The sequence below is a fragment of the Canis lupus genome, chromosome 1, assembly GCF_011100685.1.
Source record: "Canis lupus familiaris isolate Mischka breed German Shepherd chromosome 1, alternate assembly UU_Cfam_GSD_1.0, whole genome shotgun sequence".
NCBI classification, from domain to species: Eukaryota; Metazoa; Chordata; class Mammalia; order Carnivora; family Canidae; genus Canis; species Canis lupus.
The window spans coordinates 29,519,236-29,543,317 of NC_049222.1; the positions used below are offsets into that span (position 1 = coordinate 29,519,236).

Consider the following 24,082-nt stretch of genomic DNA (forward strand, 5'->3'; position numbering starts at 1 on the left):
AAAGCAACAGCACAATTTGCAAATGACAAGTTTTGACTAATAAAAAGGTCTGGGTAAAGAATTAAAATGTTATACCTCAAACTAAGGAAATAAGTAATACATTTTGAAAAATAAAGGACTGACATTCTTTAAAAATTTTTCTTCAGGTGTAGAACACAGTGAATCTACTTCTAAGTTATGCTATGCTTGCCACAAATGTTGCTATCATCTGTCACCACACAATGCTATTACAATAGGGATTAATATTCCTAATATGTATACAATTCATGATTATTTTAAAGGAATCTAGAGCAGGTTTCTGGTTTTGAAAACTAAGTGCCATGTAATGAGACATTAAGGAGAAGAGGACACCAGTTTCCACAGGGAAACGAATTGGAGCTACCTATGTGACAGCAGGTGTGCGATGTACAGCAGGCGGTTAAACCTACAGCTTTGCAGGGGGTGGGAGGCAGGGCCTGGGCTAAAAAGACCACCGCAGAAGACATCTGATACCAAAAAAGGGCATTTTTGTTCATTCCACGTGAAAAAAGTAAAGAAACCTAACTGGTCTGCTGCTAGAAAACCATACACTTAACCTTTCTACCCTAATCTTTATTATTATTACCTACCCTAATCTTTATTATTATTATTATTATTATTATTATACTATTATTACTTATTACTATTATTACTATGACCAAAGAAGATTCTGTACTATCTGAACAACTCAATATTTAAAAATAAGTTTTCTCCGGGAATGCTCTTTTAGAAAATCCAAGCTTCACCCTGGGAACTAATTTTCAAGATAGGTTATCAGAGGTTTGGCTCTGTTATGGTCTCCTATTATTAAAAAAAAAAGTGGGATATTGGGGGGAACTCCGTCTTCAACGTCATCCTGGAACATACAAAAGTTTTCTAAGCAAATGTGTCTCTTCCGTCTCCCACTTTGGTAAGCGTGGCACTTAAGACTCCCCCTGAAAAGGGGGGTGTCATCAGGAACATCAGCCAATACCGTGTTCCCCTCTGGAGGTATAAAAGATGCCCACAGGAGGTGATTCCAAGTTAAGCCAACAAAACAACTAACTATTCAGATAAGATTTTTTTGAGGCAGAGGGAGCTTTTTCAGGAATGGATGGATGAAGAGCACAAATGAAGGCACACATGCGCTAGTGAGAGAAGCTTCATGTTATCCCAGGGTTTGTTCTAATGACCTACTCAGAGCAGTCCTCCTCTTGGGAGTGGTTTGGAACCCAAGGTGGAGAAAGCCTGAAAAGGAACCAAGAGTGTTTTTTAGCAGTGTTGCCACTGGACATTTACGAAGTGAGACAGTGCTCAGCAACAAGGTCTCCTTTGAAAAAGAAATCGTGGGATCCCTGGGTGGTGCAGCGGTTTGGCGCCTGCCTTTGGCCCAGGGCGTGATCCTGGAGACCCGGGATCGAATCCCACATCGGGCTTCCGGTGCATGGAGCCTGCTTCTCCCTCTGCCTATGTCTCTGCCTCTCTCTCTTTCTCTCTCTGTGACTATCATAAATAAATAAAAAATTAAAAAAAAAAAATAAAAGGAGCTCCAAAATGTGTTTTAAAAAAAAAAAAGGAAAAAGAAATCGTTTGTACTTATGAGTGGCCGGTGTTAGAAGTAATGAAGTGTTTTAAGCGGCTGACAAAAAATAAAAGCATTGTTGATCCCGGTTCTCATTCTTTAGATTCAAAAGCCCATGAAATCTGGCTGCTGGAGACAGAGGAGTAAAACACTTCTCCCCAGCCTGACCCAGCTGCTGGCTTAGTGAGCACCTTCCCCCTTCATGAACAAGTCCTCCGCTTCCGTAAACCCAGTCCTACCATCCAGAGCCCCCAACAGGAGCCCTACTGCTGTGAACTCAAGTTGGTCTGACTTCCAGAATAAGGAAAAGCAAGTCTATTCGCAGCTAATTCCAGTCAGCAAGACAAGTACATTTACAAAAGGCCACACTCCAAAAGTTCTTTCTGGAGGAAAGGCATTTGGAGTTCATAGCCCATGTTCCCACAGAAACCATGATAAGTAACACCTGAGGGCACAAAGGCTTCCGGTGGGCGGCCAGGGCCTGAGGCACAAGTATCTGCAGCAGGAGCAAGACAAGTGCCTTCCGCTGGGAGCAGGGGGTAGGGGCAGGCTTTGGGCATCTTGCCTTCTCTTTCTGCTTCTCTGACCAACACAGTTCTTTCAACAACACTCTTCCTTATTGTGCCTTCCATTGTTCACTCAAGTCACCGTCCTGTTGTCTGCCAGCACCGGCTTTCTTAAAACTGCTCTGAAAAGAGTTATCAGGGGCTCCTTAGGCCACTCTCAGGGAGCTCACTCTCCTTTTCTCTCTCTCCCTTCGTCGGAACTCCCTGACCCATCATCCCACCTCCTGACCACTTCTCTTTCTCACTAGTTGGTGCCTTCATCTGTCCATCTTTAATGGTAGTGGGGTTTGGCCGGGGGGGGGGGGGGGGGGGGGGGGAATTGGCTCAATAATATGCTCTCTTTTTGTTCTACCTCTTTCTCAGGGGGGGCTCACTTATTCCTATAATTTAAAATGCCTGGCATATAATAAGTGGTTTCACTGCTACCCTTCAAACCTGATTCAAATGTCACGCCCTGTCCAAAGCCTTAGCCAGCCTCCTCCACAATCCTGTCCTCTCCCCGAAGAATCCTCTCAATTTGTGTTCTCGAAGTACTTTATATAAACCTCCAGTATAGTGAGACTGGCACAACCTACTATATGGTTAGAAGCTGGTCTGCGGCACTAGACTGTGAGTTCCCCAAGGGAAGAGCCGATTTCACGGAGTTTTAGTCTACAGAGGCACTAAGGGTACTCAAGCACAGACACAGAAGACCTGGGAGATGTCAGGATCCGAAAAAGATGATTTTTGCCACTTACAAGTTTAACTCACACTTAAGTAGGAAAGGCAGACATCAAAACCAACTAATAAACACCAAGAGGGGAAAGTGCAATTATTTGTTCGTTCAGCCCATCGATATGTATCAAGCACCTATTATGTGCCAAGTATGAAATTAAGTACTAGAGATACAGGATAAACAAGATAGACAAGGAAAAGAGATGTGGAATTATATTTTAACAATCCCTTAAATAGGAACTGCTTCTTCTATGTCAGACCTTCCTAAAAAAAGGATTTCTCATTATCCTCCAACATTGGACTTGACTTTTTTGGTGGTTCCTTCTTAGTCATTTCATGTATGATGAAAGATGTGTGGAGCAATACCCTTTTTTTAATATTCCCCAAAGAATCAGGTATGCATTGAATAGTGAGTGAATCTTAAAGCAAATCAGGCTTCATTTAATAGCTTTTAAAAGGTTATTTTAGGAGATAATAGGTGCTACTGACATAAACATGTAATAAAAAATTACATGGATCTTAAAGAGAGGATAAAAATAGATAATTCCATGATTTTTCTTAGCTTAAATGAATAAGAATTTTAAGTTTAAACTTATAAATAACCAAGCAATGTTCTGGATCCAGGAAGGAATTTCCCTGGTAGTCACCTGCATATTAAGTATACATTTTAGTCTTAAAGTTGGGCAATACCTTCTTCCATGGCTAAAGAGGACAATTTAAGCCTTGAAATAGTAATTCTCATAGACTAACCATGAAGTCATCAGAAGTTTATAAGCCAGCCCAGATCTTAAATTGAGCTTCCAGCATTTAGATCAGGTACCTGAAAACAGAAAGCAGATTAAGGCCTTGGACTCTCCAATCATAGCCTATTTCTCCTTTAATGCTCTCAGAAAATCTTCTGAAATTAAGTGTGCCTTATCCTCCAGCACAGCAATCTGTTTAAGGAACATGTTCTTATTTCCCCTGACAAATAAACCAAGGAGAACCAAAAAAAAACAAAAAAAAAGTGGAATTTGAAAATAGAAAAATCATGGTAGCTTCATATATCTGCCTCTGCAAACTTATTCCAATATATCTAATGATGTTTTCAGAGGAAAGTGCAAGTCTACTATATAGCAGTGGTCTGGGAAAATCAAGGCATGGCAACACATAAATATCATAGTACAATTTTGCTTCAAAATCCCCAAGCAGTGTCACAACACAGTGGCAACAGCTTTTGTGTTAACAATTCTTTTGCTTCTGGGGCTGCCTGAGGATAGCATCTGGCCCTACTCGGCCCTCTCCAGATGAAAAATGAGTGGAAATGTGTAATTAGAATGACCTATAAGACTGAAGAATTAAAAGATTATCTATCAAGAAGAATGTTCACTATATATTCACCAACATGAAACCTGCTTCTTTACTAACACTTGACCAAATGCAGAGTCCTGAGCTCCATGCAGTCTGGAACGTGTGAGGTTATGCTTTCCCATTACTTACTTACCTTTCACCAAACAGTGAAAATATGTGTCAATGCTAGAGGCAAACCAGGGAGATAAGCAATATCTTACTTCTAGTTCTAAGTGTATAAGAGATTTGGCTTAAGTAGAAGAGTATATCACTCCTAACAAGGTTTTTTTGTTGTTGTTGGTTTTTTTTCCTAACAAGGTTTTACCTTCTCAAAGATTTCACAAATGGGCACAAATGAGCCATAGGTAATGACGGTTATAAATATAGTCATAAAACTCCATGAAGGTTACTTAAGCTCAGCCACCTACAAATACTTATTGGGAGTTGTCTGTCTTTTTCCTCCCTTAATGTTGCCTGAAACAAAAGAATCAAGAACAGAAGGATCCTGACTGAACTTTTAAACTTCCCATAAATCCACTCCCCAGCCCTGTCATTAATGAACCCTGATGAATATTTACGTTAGCAGCTTTCAATGCTCCTGCAATTTGTCTTCTTAATGCATCTTTCCATCTAATTCATTTCTTCAAAAGAATCTTAAAAAGTCAACTTTGTGAACATACTATGTTAATGATGAGTTTTTGTCACTTATCCCTTCGTGTGACACAAAATTCATAAAGATTAACACTTAGCACTATGCCACTTGTTTGAACACATGTTAAATGGCCTAGTAAACACTAACAAAATATTCCTGGAAATTAAGTCAAAGGCATAAATGACTGCAAATATTTCACAATGTTGACAACCCTTAATTTCAGACTTTGGAAACAATGTATATCTGCTGGTTGACATTCTAATAATCACAGCAGTATCAATCCTCAGGTAACCCACTCATGTGTCATTTTCCATGATTAAATGAATTTTCTACAGTGCTGATTTTGTAAAGGAAAAGAAGAGCTTGAGGTTTTCTTAAAAGTTTAAGCTAGCATTTCCTTTCCAATTTTATTTCAGATTTACCAACTGCGAAGTGTACTTTAAGCACACAAAATATTGGCAGCACTAAGTTGTTTGGCAAGAAAAGTCAAACCAACTATTCTTGTCATAACTCACGTGTAAGCTACAACATTGTTCTCTAATTTTACTAGGTCAAGCCAAGCAACTTTTACTGCAACCATGCTTTGCAACTACTAATAAACTCATACATCTACATGAAGTGTTAAAGCTAGTCTCCCTACCTCTATAGATTGTCTACAAACCTCTTTGTACTCTCTGAATGTATATAAACAGTAAGCACTGGGCCAGTGCATCTGGGAAACTGTCCAAGAGTTCCTATCAAAACTGAGATCCTACTGTCTAGCCCTGAATAGCTGAATTTTCACTCAATCAACCAAAGCTAGACTCCCAAGACCCAATTCCTAAAAATCTAGGAACTGTTGTCTTGGTAGAACTAACATATGTTAACTGTATGAATGTAACTCACAAATAATTAGAAATGTTATTTAAAGTAGAATTCATAAATATGGTTTAAAACCTTCAAATGTACATAGCCCAGATTTCAACCTTAGTCATTTCTTATGTATACCACAGTATAGATATCGTTCTACATCAACAGTATATCCAATTCATGTCTGCCTTTATTATCTAAATGAATTTTGTTTATTATTCTCATTCTGGCCCAGCCATTCAGTAACTTGGCACTTGGGTTCACTATTTTCTGTCAACCAAGCACCATATACTTCAGGCATCATCAACAAGTAATACAATTTTATTTTATTTTATTATTATTTTTTTTATGGTAGTCACAGAGAGAGAGAGAGAGAGAGAGAGAGAGAAGCAGAGACACAGGCAGAGGGAGAAGCAGGCTCCATGCACAGGGAGCCTGATGTGGGATGCGATCCCGAGTCTCCAGGATCGCGCCCTGGGCCAAAAGGCAGGCGCTAAACCGCTGCGCCACCCAGGGATCCCCAGTAATACAATTTTATTATCAACTCCAGGTCTAGAGAATACAAGTTGAAATAATGGTTTAGGTCTATTTCAATTATCTAAAACAGACTACTTTTTTTTTTTTTTCTCACAAAATGAAAAGACTGATACAAGGAAAATTGAAAGACAGATCAAATTCCACTACTGCTTCTCCCTCTGCCCGTGTCTCTGCCTCTCTCTCGCTCTCTCTCTCGCTCTCTGTGACTATCATAAATAAATAAAAATTTTTAAAAAATTTAAAAAAAATTCCACTACTGGAAAAACAATATATAAGAAAAGAAGGCTCTAAATCTCAGGCGATAAGTCCATTTGCTTCCATAAGAGTCAATATAAAAAAAAATTCTTGATTAAAGAATTCTAATACTCCCTTGGAGTTCAATTTAAAGAGATTTTATCAATATTTACAAAAGATCTTAAAAATATTTAATAAAACCTGGGAATTTACTTAAATAATTTGCAGTATGATACGATTTCATTAAAAATAAAGTAGGGAGCCTGACAGTTTACAACTGTGTAAAATTTTTATTTTCAATGCATTCTCAGACACAGGAGTAATAAACATTGTTCTCCTGTGTATTGTTCAATGAAATCACCCACATTATGAAGTCCTCAAAAATATTCCCTTTGATTTTTCACTTATTTACTACTTAGGGCATCACTGTGCATCTGGTAGGCTCCCAATATTTATTAAATTGCTGAATTCAAGGGGTAAGACTATAAGATCATGAAAGGCAGAAATTGTACTCTTTTAACCTAATTTTGTGCAGACTTCAGAAAGAAACCTTGCAGATTTTAAGTAGTCAACAAATGATTACTGATTAAAAGACTATATTCATGGGATTAATAATAATTTAAATGTTTTCAAATAGAAAGTTTATTTTTGAGGAACAGGAGAACAGTTATAAATGAATAGACTCTGGAATCAGCATTAGGTCCAAAACTTGGCTCTGTCCCTTAGTGACAATGTGACACTGGGAATGTTGATAATCCTTGCAGGGTCTCAGTTTCCTTATACGTAAAATTGATTCCCTGATGCTACTTGCCTCATAAGGCAGTTAGAAAGATTGAAAACGACCAGGCATGTACTGTTTGGCACAGCACCTGGTGCACAGTAATGTACAATGCCCATTTGGGTATGACTTGCCTTAAATGACAAGACCAAAGTAAGATATTTGGCACGTGGAATTTTACAGCAATTTGCAAGCCCTCTAAAATAAGGACTTTTTTGTCCACCAAAAACCAGACCTATTTGGAAATTACTGAAGCTCCCATCAGTAATGATGATGATCTCCTAATAGAAGAAGGAAACTGGATTTGCAGACACTGCAAACACTGGTGTATTTCCAACTTGGTTCCGACCACATCATTTGTACCTCTTATCACATCCAACACCTACGCGACCAATACCCTAACGTCCAATTTGCACGTTTCCTGACCTGAAACAAGTACATTTAGGAGCCCTGGCTTAAAAGGGGGATTCTGGGACCTTCGCAGGTGAATCACTATTTTAGATGGCAGAGAAGCTGAGAAAAGAAAATAGGTCCCTTTAAATCAGGTTGGGTAAGAAGACTAAAAGAAACCATACGCATAGAGCCCTGAGAATGATCCACCTTCCATGAAGAAAAGCTATGGAAAACTTGGAAATGGGTAGAAGAGAATATTGGGTATCCTTTCAGTGGAGAGCTGGCTTTGTGCAGCACATACTCTGGGAACTATCTGATTTTAAAAGGATGTGCCCTCTGATTTGTCCTGCTGGCATGAGTCCCTTTTATAAGGCTACTAGGACAAACCTTAAGTTGTGCAGACCTGATAGCAATGCAAATAATTCTTGTCCACAGCAAAACAGCTGACTACTGCTGGGTAGAGATACAGTTGATTTTCATCCTGTAAAAAAGGTAACTCCAATATTTACATTTACAGATTTGCCTGACCAATCAGTAGTCCATCTTGTATCTATGAGCAAATTCATTTCAGCATTCCTGACTGTATCACTCCTCAAACTCCCCCTTAACTGATCTTACTGGTTTTCTCATTACATAATGAGTTAATTAAATATTTGACTTATATTTGCAGAAAGCCATGATTTCATATTTTCAAAAATTATAATTTTGCATTTCTGGCGAAGGAAGCATTTTTCCCAGGAGAAGAAATTGATGTGGCAGAAAGGGGCTTTTAGTTTTGTCCAGAACACTTTATGTCTCTAAAAGGGACAGAGAAGTGACACGAATGTCAAAATGTTTAACAGCTACGGTATTTAGGTATTTACTGAATGAGGGTTGTAAACCATTTATGTACTTTCTTTATGACAAAAATGCTTCACAGCTTAATTTTAAGAAGGATCTTTTCAAAAGAACTAGTTGGGTGGGAAAGAATGGGAGCACAGGTAGCTCCTCCTGAACTTCTTCCTTAGCATCACGTTTTCCCATGGAAACAAATACAAGTAATAAGCTTCCATCCTCCTGCAGGTTTACACCTGCTCCTCTTCCAGGATTCTTCAGCGGGACATCACGTTAAGAGGCACATCAAAGGCAACTGACAAACGCTCACGGAATTGAGTTACTGAGAATATATGCTCTAACATTAGAGAAAAGTGATTCAGACTGAGGCAGAATTTCTCAGGGAACCAAGGAAAGAAACTGTCCCCAGGCTATGCTGTAAACCCAGCTCTCAGTTCCCTCGAGAGAGAGGTTTGTTTTGGTCTACATTGGCAAACTGACAAACTGTGTCCAGAAAATAGCCTAAGATGGACCTGGAGAAAGCCCAATTTATACCTCCAGCCCCAGCACATGGCAACCAGGACTCTGCCAGCCTCTAAGTTCCCTCTTTGGTACTGATCAAGAACTGTCAAAGGCAGCTTTCTAATGGGTTGTTTTACAAGGTTATTAACAAGAAGTCACTGAAATGTGTTAGCAAGAGGAGATCAGGAGTGACGTCTCACTACCATGACTCTTCCTCATAATAATCCTATCACTGGGGCAGCCCCAGTGGCACAGCGGTTTAGTGCGCTGAGTGCTGCCTGCGGCCCGGGGCGTAATCCTGGAGACTCGGGATCAAGTCCCATGTCGGGCTCCCTGCATGGAGCCTGCTTCTCCCTCTGCCTGTGTCTCTGCTTCTCTCTCTCTCTCTCTCTCTCATGAATAAATAAATAAAATCTTTAAAAAAATTTTTTTTAAATGAACACAGGGCCTGAAGTTCACTTATATTCACTAGGGTAGCTCTCCCCCATGTTTCTTAAGAGTTCTTAGAAGCAACTAAAAGTGTTGGGAGAATACTGATATAATTGGTCACAAGCATTTTAAGAGATTTGCTATGCAAAGGAATATAACTTCCCTCCTGTATGAATCATATACCAAAGGCAACTGCTGCTTTACTGTTTATTACCTACTCTATTAGAATATGTTTGCTTATAATGGAATGTTTACTGTTACCTTGTACAACCTATGGCATTCAAGTTACACAGATCTGCTGGGCTATGATTTTCAGTAGAAGATGCTGTTAACATGTAAATGTTCTCTCCTCCTTTTCTCTCCTCCCCTAAGAAAATCACCAAGATGTAGCCTGGATTATGTATCTCTTAGTTTTTATGTCTTCTTTTAGGGGAAAAAAAAAACCACTACAAAACAAAACTCATATAAGATGCAACTACTCACTTTATAAAATGTTTGGAATAATTAGGTAAGACCTTAAAAATCAGCCTTGTCTCATAACCTTCCTCCTTCTCCAATGATCTGGCATATCTTTGGATCAGTTTCTTCAGCCAACATCTCCAACCAGAGAGAAAAGTTACTACATTAAAGCAACTACAGAAACCAATGTACTAGAATCACCAGATTTAATTTTTTTAAATTTTGCTTTGCTTTTTGTTTTATATGCCACTAATAAAATTTGCTAATTTAATTTTGCTCCTTGAAAATAACAGTATCTTTCTTAAATATAGCCAGTTTTCCCATTTAACTATATCCAAATTAGGAGCGGCAAAACGGTTTTTTCAAGATGCACCCTTCCCAAGGCTGTGGGTTCTGGGTTTCTTCCTGCAATCCTCCAAGCTGTGGGTTCCTGCCAACACCGCCTACCCCACCTCAATTACCACAGGCTCACCTTTCATCTTGCCCCATGCAGAGTGGGGTAGTGTTTGAAGAGACTACTGGGACAACTACCTGGGAAGCAGAAATAGTTGGTACCTGTCGGACATTTGCATTTTAATGGGCTTTGCACCTGTCAATTCCCCCTTGCTCCACAAAGAAGCTGTGAACCAATTTTATCCTGCAAACCAGAAACAGGAACTGAACAGGCATCTAATGAGGGCTCTGATACAGGAAGCAAAGGACAGTCCCCATAGCCACCAGAGGGGAACTGACCTATAGCAGAAAACTCCCAGGAGGCTGGAACCAGCCAAGGCCACTGGTGAGACAAGGCCACAATTGTGCGCTTGTAATTAGGCTTCACCAGGAGGTGGAACCCACTGGAACTCCCAACCGATGAATATCTCAAGCAGACCAAAGGTGACCACGCTGAGAAAAGAAATCAGGATCCTAAGAATCTGGAAAGGAGGGGCAGTCATGACAATCTGTGATTGACAATCTGGGGTAAGAAGTGGGTGCTCTAAAAACAAATTTATTTTTATGCTTTAGAATTTTCTTTTTAGTTTTATTTTTTTCCAATTTTCTAGTAAAGCTCTTTTTGGAAAATTATAATTTTGCTTCAATTAACCAGTTACCACCCTCTCAAAAAAAACCTCCAAGAAACCCCAAAGAAACAAGAGGAAGCCCAGTGCTCTGCATTCACAGAGGATCAGTGGCAATTGCTCCAGTGGTGTGCCAGCAAAAAATTAAAAGCCCAAAGAACAACCAGGTGTGGGACACCACTAGGATTTTTATTTTATGTTGTTTAAAGATTTTATTTATTTACTCATGAGAGACACAGAGAGAGGCAGAGACATAGGCAGAGGGAGAAGCAGGCTCCACACAGGGAGCCTGACGTAGGACTCGATCCTGGGACTCTAGGGTCACACCCTGGGCCAAAGGCAGGCACTAAACCACTGAGCCACCCAGGCATCCCACCACTAGGATTTTAAAAAATATCTTCCTAACCAGAGTTTTTCCTTATGAGATTGTCTCTGTTTACTCTTTGGATAATTTTGCTAAGGCTTGTTACTTGTGCAAAGAAGCAGTGATGAAAGACATGAAAGGACTACAAGTTGGTTTTACATCACAGGTTCTCAAAACAATGCCCCATTGCTCTGTTGATTCACCCGTTCTTGGTGAAATGGGGGATAAAAGAATAATGAGTTTTCCCATACATATTATTTTTGATTCTAAGATTATGCCTTCCCTAATTGAATGTAAAGAGGTCTTTTCTTTTTAAGAGATCAGGCCGTAGGTTGCTGGTTGTCGAGTTCCCTCTTTCCCTATTCAGTAACCTTACTCAGAAAAATGAAGGTTGACAAACACACATCAGTCTTCCAATTTTTTTTAACTGGTCCATTGGAACCACTATTTAAGAAATACAGTCTTTACCCTCTCCCTCAAAATACATGAGACAATATATACAAAAGCTTCCCTGGATTCAAAAGTAGAATATGCAGAAGTGGGCTGGAGGACCTTCTAGAACTTCTCAGTCTGGGATAGATGGGAGACAAAGATTCTGTTTGTTTTGCTTTTTATCAAATAAGATTGGAAGTCTCAAGGAGCTATGTTGGGAGCAAGTGGAATCAAAGCCCAGAAAGTTCAGATGCTTCTCCAGGGACAAGGTCTACAAGGGTGACTTTCATGGCAAGCCCAAGCAAAGCAGGAACATAACAGAGATGAGATTATAAAAGCTAAATTCTTACCATTTCAACCAGCATGTGTTTCCTTCCTGCTACTTACTGTGGCAAAAGGGTGAGAGCTGAGAAGCAGGCTGCAATCTGCAGGGAGCCTGGCGAGAGGAAAGACCCTGATATATGTAACGGCTGGCAGGTAGGGGAAGCACAAGCAGCCTATCGAATCCCGTGCCCACTGAAAGGGAGTGGAGTGGCACTGAGCAGAGCAACGTCCCTGGCTCTTATAGCAATAAGAAGCCAAGAGCCATAAATACAAAGTCAGGAGGGGAAAGAAGTTTGAAAGAGATGAAAGCGTTCATGGATCCCTAGACTGCACACTTCCTCCCAAGCCAGTCACCAAGTACCGAGCGCTGAACATCAAGTACTGAGCACTGGGCATCACCAAGTGCCCAGCAATGGAACATCACCAAGCATCCTTTTGCTCCCCTGTCTAGCTCCCTTCCTCTCCCTGCAGCCTTCCCATCCTTCCTGTGTCCCTTACCTCTGTACATCCCCTCCTGCCATCCTCAACCATCCAAAGTGATGCTCCTCCATTTGGCCAGATGTTACCAGAAACTAGATGAGAGCAGAAGTTACTGATTTGAACACATGGAGAGATGTATTCAAAGCCCCAGTTTTCAGTCACAGGAACACAACCTTCCTGAACGTTTAAAGTGGTGAGTGCGTTCCATACTTTAAGTACACAGAGTTAACAAGACTTCTCACAGGCTAGTCTCAGAATCTAATCATCATTTATAATGCCGCTTCTAAAGAAAACTATGCTCCTGGTTCCCAGCAGCACCCTTAAGCCATTTCATCTGAATGAATGAATATAATCTCTTTATGGTTCAGGTTCCTTATAAACCAAATGGGTGGTGGGACAGGGGGACAATGAAGCCTATTCTAGCTAAACTTCACAGAACTGATGTTCATTACAAAGATAGATCTGTCTTTTAAGATGCTGCCAGTTGGATGTGGCTACCTAAATAGAGTAGCTCTGTATCACTAACATCTGTATCACTGACATCTCTTCGCTTTTATAGCAGCTTACTGCCTACAATGTGGGGGGGGGGGGGTGCGCAGCTGGGAAGGCGTGTTGTTAGCTTTGCCATTTTGCCATCTCTGAGTGATAGTCTTCTATACGTAAACATGAATTTTCACAAAAGCTTTGATAGAACATTAGTTTCCTCTTAGAAGTGAAAGAGAGAATGACAAGTGTAGTCAAAGAACAAACTAGATTACAGTTAAACAGTAATCAAATAGAAAAAAACCTTTAACTGCAATCTACTCTTTAAAAAGACTCCAGGACAGGACAGGGGAAGGGGATAAAAATGGAACCAAGCTTTAAGCTCTTGTCCATTCCCATAAACTGAGCTATTTCAAGTTAAGCAGTCCTTGTTCACACTTCCACCTCAGTTCAGCTATCACCTCTGAACCCATCTGACCCCTAGTCTCATTCTAGAATCCGTTTCCTGGGACCCCAGGCATTCTGTATGGACCTTCGCAGAGGCTGCACCGCCGCCAGGCTTTACATCAGATGTAACCCACCCACTAACCCTACTCCTTGAGGGGCCAAGAACATGATATATAAAAGCAGTTCATTCACCTCAAAGGAGTGAAATAATTCATTTTTTCTCATGCAATTTTAAAGTACAGAATTGGAGAGCTGGAGAGAATTTCAGAGACCAATTGTTCCAAGCTTCCACTCTTTTTCTGAGATTTTCAATGACTTGCTCTAAATCGGAGAAGAACCAAAGACCCAAATCCACACCTTGACATTCTTGTTCTGATGCTCTGGCCCAGCATACCATGCTGCCCTACCTTCTGCAAACTCACAGAGTTAAAAGAGGGAATCTCTGAAATTTAGTTCAACTTCCCCCTCCACTTCGGCCCTCGGTCAAGTTTACAGGCCTTCAGAGGCGATGAAGGGCTTTGCTCACAATTACGTGGTTCAGAGGAGAGCCAGGATGGAAACTCAGATCTAACTTTAGGGACAACGTTCTTCCCAATATATCATAGTGATTCAACTTCTCAGTGAAGGTAGTGAATGTAGAACAAAAGAAAGCATGGCCCAGGGGCCAAAAATCTCCCCAGGCTTGCCTTTGTACAGCTTGAAAGCTAAGAATGATCTTTTACATTTTTAAGCGGTTGAAAAATATTCTACTAAAGAATTTGAAATTCAAATGTCTGTGTCCATTAATAAAGTTTTACTGGAATACAGCCACAGTCACTTGTTTAGGTACTGTTGTGGCTGCTGTCGTAACAACCGCAGAGTTGACGAGCTATGAGAGCAAACCGCAAAGTCTAAAATATTTACCATCTGGCCCTTCCCAGAAAACTGTTTCCCTGGTGGAGGAGGAGCAAGCGCTCCCTCTGAAATCAGAAGAAAAGTTCTACTACCATCCAAGTTGGCAGCCGTCAGTTGAGAAAAACAAAGGATTTGGACAAAACATACCATCTTCATTTGGTCACATCTTCAGACTCAATGACAGGGCTCAGAGTTCATTACCATGAGCATAAGTAGGGGTTAAACTGGGGCCTGCTCAGGTTGAATGAAGCAATGGATGGGAGAGAGATGGCTCAGAATGGCTCAGAAACGAGTCTTCCCAAAGTGTCCTCCCCATGATTCACGCTGCACCTCAATGGCTCACCAGGTCCCCGCCAGCTCTCTATCACATGATTCCAAGATAGAGTAAATCAGCCCAGCTAAATGGAGGCAGCAGCAAAGATGACCTTTTAGAGTCAGCCACCTGAAATGGAACCCTGCATTGATCAGTTACTACCTGTAAGTCTAGGCCAGTTATAAAGTCCTTGGTTTCCTCATCTGAGAAGAATAAGAAGTACTTCCTTAATGGGCTTGTTTGGGGGATTAAAGATACAGTTCAAATGTCGGTCCCCTTGTAGTCTTCCTTTGTCTCTTTCCCACAAACAGTTATTTGGAGAACAAACAGTAACTGTGCCATGTTAGGAAACTATCTTCCAAATTAGCCTAGAGTTTAAGATTTTTTATTTTTTTAGAGTCCTATAAAAAATACAGAATCTATCAGAGCAATAAAAATAGGCTCAGTATTTGCTTGGGTGTTTTCCTCACATATCTTTCAGTTCTTTGAAGTTTCTTCCAAACTATAATCCAAAAATAAGAGTGCTATAATTTTTAGAAAAGTTACATTTATGCAATTTTTATAGCAAGCCACACAAAAAACTGAGCTATAATATATCATACTCAGGTTCAGTTCTGAAGACCAAGACTGTAAAAAAAATACCAGCACCAGAAAGCCCTGGTTTATTTAGTCTGACTTCTTTAACATGAAGTTCTTCTGGTTCTTAAAAATATTCAGTTTTGGCTGAATTCCAAAGCTGACATAAGCCTACTTCAGGTGTTTTGAAGAGACTGAAGAGAATCAGAACTGAAAGCAAGTTTGGAATATAAAACCTTTTACGTGATCACAAATGCAAGAATCTTATTGTTTGAAACCACTGTTAAATTTTCCGCCCACACTTAGAAAAAATAAATACATGTATGTTCTCATATTTGGTTGTACAGGGTACTAAAGGTTAACTTCAATAGCATGTTAATATTATTCCCAACTTTAGCAAGCAAATAGCTAATTGCATCAATCACTAGAACTGCAATGACAGTTTCTGAAATATGTGATACTTGAAAAGATAACTTTTTTATGGATTACATTGGCACTCTATTTTTTTAATTTTACATTTTATTTATTCTTTTAAGATTTTATTTATTTATTCAGAGACACAGAGACAGGGAGAGGCAGAGACACAGGCAGAGGGAGAAGCAGGTTCCACGCAGAGAGCCTGACGTGGGACTCGATCCAGGGTCTCCAGGATCACGCCCCGGGCTGCAGGCGGCGCTAAACCGCTGCGCCACCGGGGCTGGTGGCACTCCCTTTAAACAAACTAATTTTTAGTTATTAAAATAGTAAATATTTTAAACAATGTTAAATTATGTACTTTCCAGCTCATTGTGGTATATGGGGTAATAATATTCTCCCACCAAAATCCTAACAAAGACACCACGAAAGTTTAGTTCAAGTGACAAGGTTACTGCTTTTGGAAGTAATTCCTTAGAAGTTCAAATCGGTTAAGACTAGAACATCCAAGCTACTAAATATGTTCGAGTGAAAGGACTTGGGAAGATCACGACACGACATGCAAATGCGTATAGATAGACTCTGAGAGCAGCGGGCTGCGTGGTTCCTGTTCTCCCAACACCACACAGAGAAAAAATGAAAGCGTCATCTAAAATAGTCACAGGTGTATATATAGAAGGGAGAAATGGGCCAAACCTAGCAAAAGAGAAACCAAGACCCCAAATGGACAAAGGCTGATGGGGCCACTATCTCGCACTACTTTAGAAGTGAAAAGTTCTTGAGGAGGGGCCTCCGGACCGGCTCCAGCGCGGGCCGGCGGGTGACCCAGTCGGTCTAGCACAAGTACACAGGATCTTGCACCCGCACCCACTCTTCCCCGGGGGCAGCGAGCGCCCGGAGCAGTCACGCAGCGCCGCTCGCTGCCCCTAAGGTGGGGCAAGAAGTGGGTAAGGAGGAAGCACGCCTGCCGCCTAGGAAAACCTTGCCCCGCTGCGGGCGGCCAGGGAGAACGTGGCCCCTGACCGTGGAGGACGCGGAAGGGGCTGCACACGCACCTGCGTTGTAAAAGCGGTCCAGCACCGTGGTTTCCCCGAAGTCCAGTTTGCCAAAATGCAGGGTCTCCAGGGTGGCGCCCACCGTCTCGCACGCCTCCCGCAGGCTCTGCAGGGCCTCGCTCTCGGCCACCACCAGCTGCCCCTGGCTCGCTTCGTTGATCACATAAGCCACCGTGGTCCGTCGGCCGCCTCCGCCACCAGAGCTGCCCCGGCACCGGGTGGCGCTGCTCGCAGAGGTGGCAGCCGGACAGCCGGCGCCCGGGGCGGCGGCACTCTCCACGTTCCAGAAGCTGCCCGGCGGCGGCGGTGGTAGTTGGCTCTCCGGGCCCTCGGCCGGCGCCGCCGCTCCTCCCCTCCGGCAGCTGCCGCCCTCGGCGAAGGGTGGCACGGAGAAAGTGATGCCCTCGCCCGCCTCGGCGCTCATCTCTCCCGGCCGGGCTGCGGCGGCGGCGGCGGCGGCGTCCCCCCCCAGCCCAGCCGCACCGTCTGGCCAGCCACAGCTCCGGGCTGCTCCGCGCGCGCCGGGCTAAGCAGCTGCCATCGCGCGTCGCGCCCTCCGCACCGCGCCGCCGCCTCCTCTCCGGCGCCCTCTCTCCCGGGGGCACGCCGCTACCCGGCGGCGGCTCGCCCCTCCTCGGCGCCTCCGTGGCCGCGCCGCTCGCCCGAGGCAGGGTGTAGAGTACGAGCGGTGGGGACGCCAGGGTGAGCGGGAAGGGACCGCGCTTCCTTCTGCTGCCGGCAGACAAGTCGGCTCGCGAGCCCGCGCCGCCGTGCAGCTCAAGGGCGCCGCGCTCGCCGTGCGGAGCGCCCTGGCCCCCCGGAGCGCGGCTCCCGCTCCTTGCGTGCCGGGCGCTGGGAGGGGCCGGGGAGGGCGCCCGCTGGGTGGGGAGCTACCTGGCCAGCACCTCTCGGGCGAGCAGGCTCCCCGGGCTGCGTCCCGGAACAGCAGCCGCCGCAGCCGAAAGGACCCGCCTCCCTCCTCGGCGGCAGCTCCCCTTCATGGGCTCTAGTTCCTCCTCCTCCCCTGGCCTCGTTTCTCGCCCGAGCGCGCCGCGGCCGCTGCGTCCCAGCGCCAGCCTCGCCGCTGGGTCTCGCCGCTCCCCGCAGCCGCTCGCCCAGGGGGCCACCGGCTTCTGCCGCCCACTCGTCGCGGCCCCGAGAGTCAGGGCCCGCCCCGGGGGAGGGCGCTGCTGGGAAGCTGGAGCCGGGACGAAACCGGCCGCGCCGCGGCTCCCGGACCTCGGCCAGGCCCCGGGCTCGGCGCGGGGCGGGAGTGCTCCGCCGTCACCCACCGGACCCCCACCTAAGAAGACCCGGAGTCGGCCAAAGCCTGGAGCGCGCGCGAAGGCAGCACGGCGCACGAAAAAGAAAAAAAAGAAAAAAAAAGTCTCTCCGGAGAACACTCGGGGCTCCGGAGCTATCGGGAGGCTCTCGCCCCGGTCCCCGCAGCCAGGGCGCCCCCGTCCGGCGCCTGGCGGCCTCGCCCTGCGCGCGGTCTGGTTCGGCGCGCGGCGCTCCAGCGCTGGGCTGCGCCGAGGGGCCTGCGTTGCGCAAGGCCGGAGGATTTCCTCTAGCGCCCCGCCGCGGGGGCCTATATTGGACGGCAACGGGCGATCGATTCCCGACCGTGGCTGGCACAACTTATCAGGTCGGCCTCCGCTACTTTCCATTAAAAAAAAAATTGCACTGGCAATGTTATCGTTAATGAGTAATTGACTAGGCCTAACTGCTGAACGACTGAAGCACTCTCATTTAGGTTCTTAAAAGGTACCCCCTCCCGCGCACGCGGTGTCCTATGCTTTCAGGAGACAGAATAAGGGATCTATACCCCACTCCGCAAAGCATCACCCACCAGATGAAAGGAAATTAAATGACATTCTTTATTTTTTTTTAATTGCATCACGGCAGAGGTTGGGGAGGATACCTGGATTGCTTAAGAGCGGTAAAAAGGAAGAAATCTACTTTGGAGAGCAAAAACATACATCAGGTCTCAGAGAACTTCCCAAAAAACACTCTTAATTGTTGGGAAAACCGGTGAAAATTGCAGCGAAATAAAGTAACAGCATTGGACTTCCCATCTCGGAGATGGGAACCGAGATAGGGAGTTCTATGAATAAAGTAGAATGATGTAAATTATTAATGCAAATTAAAGCTTAGAAGAAAAGGAAGGATAAAACAGTTGAGTAGTAGAGTTAAAAGAAGGAAGGAAATGGTAATGAGGAAAAACACCTAGCAGCAACACAAGCATATCCTCAGCGAAGCAAATGACATTAGCTTTTTAAAAAAGGTTTGTAAAATGATAGAAGTAAATTTATAGTAAGGAAATTATATGTAACTGGGATCTATACGATCCCTGTCTGCTTGGGGCTTGATCTCATTAGGAAAGTAGGTATTTAGTGCATCAGATAGCATACGGGAGCAAAAATATTAACAGGCTGCCAAAATAAAAAGAAAATACTTAAGAATACAGATATTCATATGAAGAATCAAGTCTTGTCCTGGTACAGAATTTTTTTAAGATTTTATTTATTTATTCATAAGAGACACAGAGAGAAGCAGAGACATAAGCAGAAGCTGGAGAAGTAGGCTCCATGCAGGAGCCCAATGAGGGACTTGATTAGAGAACTCCAGAATCACATCCTGAGCCGAAGGCAGATGCTCAACCGCTGAGCCACCTAGGCATCCCCTGGAACCGAATTACATGGAATCTGATATAGAGTACATTGAGGAATATGATAGACTCGAATATGGATTTGTAAAATATTATATATTCTTCAAATTTATATTTAATATTTTTAGAAGCCAGGTACATAATATAAATATTAATTCAAGGAAAGTGTTTCAGAGGAAACTAAAATAATATGAATCAGATGCAATAGTATGTGGTTATATTACCTTAATAAATGTGAAGAATTGAGGGTATTAGGTAACTCACTGTAAGCTCATAACTTCATATTCTGCATTGAGGAAGGAAGGCACCCAAGGAAATGATAACATATTGCTTAGATCCTCTCATAAATAGCAGACTTCTCTAGAAACTTTTGACAAGGATTAAATCACAGTCAGTAAATGACAGAATTATAAACATTCTATGGTATCTTTACACTTTCAAAAGACATGGCAGCAAAATTGAAGTCTACCAGTCAAAATCATATTTTCACTCAGAGTCTAGTCTATTTCCATTTGGAAATTAGGTCTTGGGGGACATCTTTGAGAACATCTACAGGTAGAGTAAAGAATTTTCCTAATGAAGAGCTAGAGAAATACAAGGGAGAGATTTTTGCTTCTGATTATGACAGGTTAGGTAATTCCTTCTGACTAAATAAACCAAAGAATGCTGGGGGAAAAAATTGAAGTTTAAAGTAAAGGCATTAAAGAACTAATGAGATAATGAAGAAATATCTGGCCAGATTCTGGAAGAGAGGCCAAGGATCTGGGAAGGTTTTCACAGTTGGGGCTGCTCTGGGCCTGGCAGTTTTTGTGAATCTGAATTAGGCAGTGGAAAGGCTGAACTACATTTTTGACAGCACCTGGAAGGACAAAAGCAAGGATGATATAATCAAGAAGAAGTAGGGGTGAATGAAAAGTAAAATGACTCTTGTGTGCATAACACCCAGTCTCCAGGTATCAGAGTAACCCAGATAAAAAGTCTCAAACCCTGAAATTGGTTTAAGGTAATTCCAGACATTCAACAGGTAAAATTTACCCAGAGGAAGATAACATCATCTGGCTCAGGAATTATTTCTACAAATATAAGATCTGTGCATGTAGGCAACTTTTGAATGCATGGTAGAATGGTAGAGGAGGAAGAGAATATGAACAAAATCCTGACTTTGACAGGTGTTTCCGAGTTCTCTCTTCCAGTTCCTCTTCCAGTTCTGATCTGGAAGAGAGAGAGGATATGCTTTCATATCCCTCTAATCTCTGCCTGGGGAGGCTAATTTGTGTGAATTTTATCAATGGGCTTCCTTGCTTTCTGTTTGCCAATTGGGTTGGTCAATGATGAGGCCAAGCAGGGGATATAAGGGAAGAAGAGGATTGAGACTTTGAGTCACCTCAGGCTGGCACTATGTTCCTGAACAGGGAGTCATTGCTTTTCTCAAGGGGCAGATCCTACAGGATCCACTTTCTTACTGGGCCTCATAACTTACCCTCACCTTGGCCTCTGGTACCTAGAAATGATGATACCTCTGAAGCCATTGGCTGCAAATTGTAGCACAATCCTTTGACACTTCCTTTATACCTCTTTACACACCTTTGTAATTAGTCTTTTTTGCAAATAAACCCACCTCAAATTGTCTTGTTTCCTATTGACTCTGATAACTACTAATGAGCTTTTAGAAATTAGAAAACAATGTAACCTGTTTCCTCACCCATAAAATAAAGGGTTGAATTAGATTAAACTGAAAATCCTTTGAAGCTCTAATGTGCTGTGTTTAAGTATTCATTTGAAATACCAGTTCTTGGGGATCCCTGGGTGGCTCAGTGGTTTAGTGCCTGCCTTTGGCCCAGGGCACGATCCTGGAGTCCCGGGATCAAGTTCCGCTTCGGGCTCCCAGCATGGGGCCTGCTTCTCCCTCTGCCTGTGTCTCTGCTTCTCTTTCTCTGTGTGTCTGTGTCTATCATGAACAAATAAATAAATCTTTTTAAAAAATGAAATACCAGTTCTTATACTAACTTGAAATGTGTAAAGAATGAAAATACCACTGGGTAGCAAAATGGTAGATGGGGAAGCTTTCCCTTTATAGAAATATTCTAGCAAATACACTGAATTTGGATCCAGGTATGGATCACCAGTAGTCACTAACATCACTTAAAAGAGTAATAATCAGGTATGTGCTTCCTGACAGAAAAGCACATCACCAATTATGAAGTAGTCATACCAAAAACAGTGGGCATGAATCTCATAAAAGCCCTTGAATCCAAGGCTAAGATTCTACAACTAATTCCCAGAAATACAGAAGACCAAAAGAGGTCAAAACATTCTAGAGATGCAACTTGCAGAAATGAAACTGTGGGAAACTCTGTAAGATGAATGGCTAATTTTCTTACACAAGTAAGTTACTACCACCATAACTGATGCAAAGGTCTTTGTCTAGTAATAACATGGTCAAATGCATCTTAGGGCCATTTCCAGTTGAAAAATGGCACCACACCAACTGCTTTATGTGCATATCTCCAGTTACCCATCTAGATAAAGGAGCCCAAAGGAAAAAGATTACCCAGCATCAGAAACAAAACCAGGGTTTCAATCCAGAGCCTATGCTGTTATCCACTGTTCCTTATCATAATGAAAGATAAGGCTGCCACTTTAGAAAATATCAAACAGCTGCCTTTTTTTGCTCTGGTGTGAAGACATGCAACCATTTCATTTTCACAGCTGCATGAAGTTTAAAGGAGGGGCAATGAGGCATTGAAACAGTCCACTTGCCCAATTTGGAATTAAAATATCATGTCAAAAGACCATCCTTACTTGTTACTCTGGAAGTTGTACCTAGTAGTTGTGTTTGCAAGCTCTTCCATGAAGCCAGGGAGAATGAAGTCCTGGGAATCTGAAACTAAAGTCAGTGGGGGTGGATGCTGTTTTTGTTTATACTTATCCAATCACCACCACCACTACTCTTAACTGCTACTTTTATTACTTTAAAATTACTCTTAATACTACTACTACAGTACATGCTTGATGTGGTAATTGCTAAAAAAGTTTGGAAACCAAGGCTGAGGACAGATTTTGAAGCATCTTGATGAAAGATAAATTTAACTTCATCCTCTGAGGAAAAGAGACATTCAAGGATTTTGAGCAGAGGAGTAATATAATTCAATCTATATTTTAGAAAGAAAACTCTCACTGATGTCGACATCCGGGCCTGCAGCTAAACACAGAAGGAAGTTGAGAAGCTTCTACAATATTTCTAACCTGGACTAGGGAAGGAACAGTGATCTTCTTGCATCTCACATCTCCTCTAATGGAAATGATTTTTGGTGGAATCTTTGATATGCTTCTTCTAAAAGCATATTTGCCAACATTTTAATTTCTCCTTATGTCCTAGTGAGTCAAGGCAGTTTTAACACAGAGAAAAGAAAGTTCCCTTCCAGTTTTGTGAAAGGAAGACCAAAGCCTCCTCTATTTAAAATTGCCCCATGCTGCCCTGGGTTCACCCACATACTTACCATCTCCATTGTCAGACTGACTAAAATTCTTACTATTAAAGGCATCCCAAAAAACAAAACAAAACAAAAAAATTTTTAAGAAGGCATCCCTTTCACTTAGATGAACAACTCATGAAAAATATATACATAGGGCCACAGTAAGAGTTTTTGTGTAAACAACAGAAACCAACTCTGACTACCAAAACTTTTTTAAAAATGAACTTTTTTGCAAAGATATTAGGGCTCAAGACATCAAAGCAAGTCTGGGGCCCAGGCTCAAAAATATATAAACCTCAAAGGCCAGGAACTAGAGCTGAAGTCACTCCACAGGAATAGTACCTATGACTGTATCACAGCTATTTTTTTTTTCAACACTACAATTGTTAAAGATGTAAGTCCTCTAAAATTAATAGTGCTGGTTCATGAATAAATAAATCATAAGACAGAGTAGAAAACCTGAAATAGATCCAATTACATATGAAAATTTAGTATGAGACAAAAACAGCCTTTTAGATTATTGCAAAAAAAAGGACTTTAAAAAGTCATGTTTGGAATAACTGCAAAGCCATATGGAAAAGATAAAATTGGATTCATTCCCCACACCATACACCAAGAAAAATTCCAAATGGCAATAAGATTTAGTTATAAAAAATGAAACTATTTAAGTACTCAGTAAATATATGAGTACATTCTTTTCAACCTAGGAGCAAGAAACTCTTTCAGGACGTGACTCAAAAGCCAAAAGCAAAAAAGGAAAAAATAGATAAACTTGATAACATAGAAATAAAAAATCTTTACATGTAAAAAGGTATCATAAGCAAACTAAACAAATAGCAAACTGAGAAAAATATCTACAACTAATTCACAGGTCATAAAATGAATTTCTATAAATAGAGAAAAGATTTAAAAAACTATAGAAAATCTAGCTATAGAAAGCCATAGGCAAGTCATAAAGATGGAAGTACAGGTGTCTTTTACTCACTCATAAAAAGATCCTTAATGAGAAATAATTCATAATAAGAAATGCAAATTAAAATTACACTAGCATTCCACTTATCACCTAATATATTGGCAAAAATCCAGAAGTTTGACAACACATTCTATAAGAAAATGAGCATTCAGGATCCCTGGGTGGCAAAGCGGTTTGGCACCTACCTTTGGCCCAGGGCGCGATCCTGGAGACCCGGGATCGAATCCCACGTCGGGCTCCCGGTGCATGGAGCCTGCTTCTCCCTCTG

At 42.3% G+C, this 24,082-nt stretch overlaps 1 protein-coding gene across 1 annotated transcript in view; it reads right to left on the reverse strand.

The window, feature by feature from the left end:
- MAP3K5 (mitogen-activated protein kinase kinase kinase 5) overlaps window positions 1-17,137 on the reverse strand; it is a 198,397-nt gene extending 181,260 nt beyond the window's left edge. Inside the window, exon 1 of the mRNA XM_038526115.1 lies at window positions 16,695-17,137. Coding sequence (XP_038382043.1) covers window positions 16,695-17,118 — 424 coding nt within the window. The 5' untranslated portion in view covers window positions 17,119-17,137. The remainder of the gene's footprint in view (window positions 1-16,694) is intronic.
- Window positions 17,138-24,082: the final 6,945 nt, after the last annotated feature.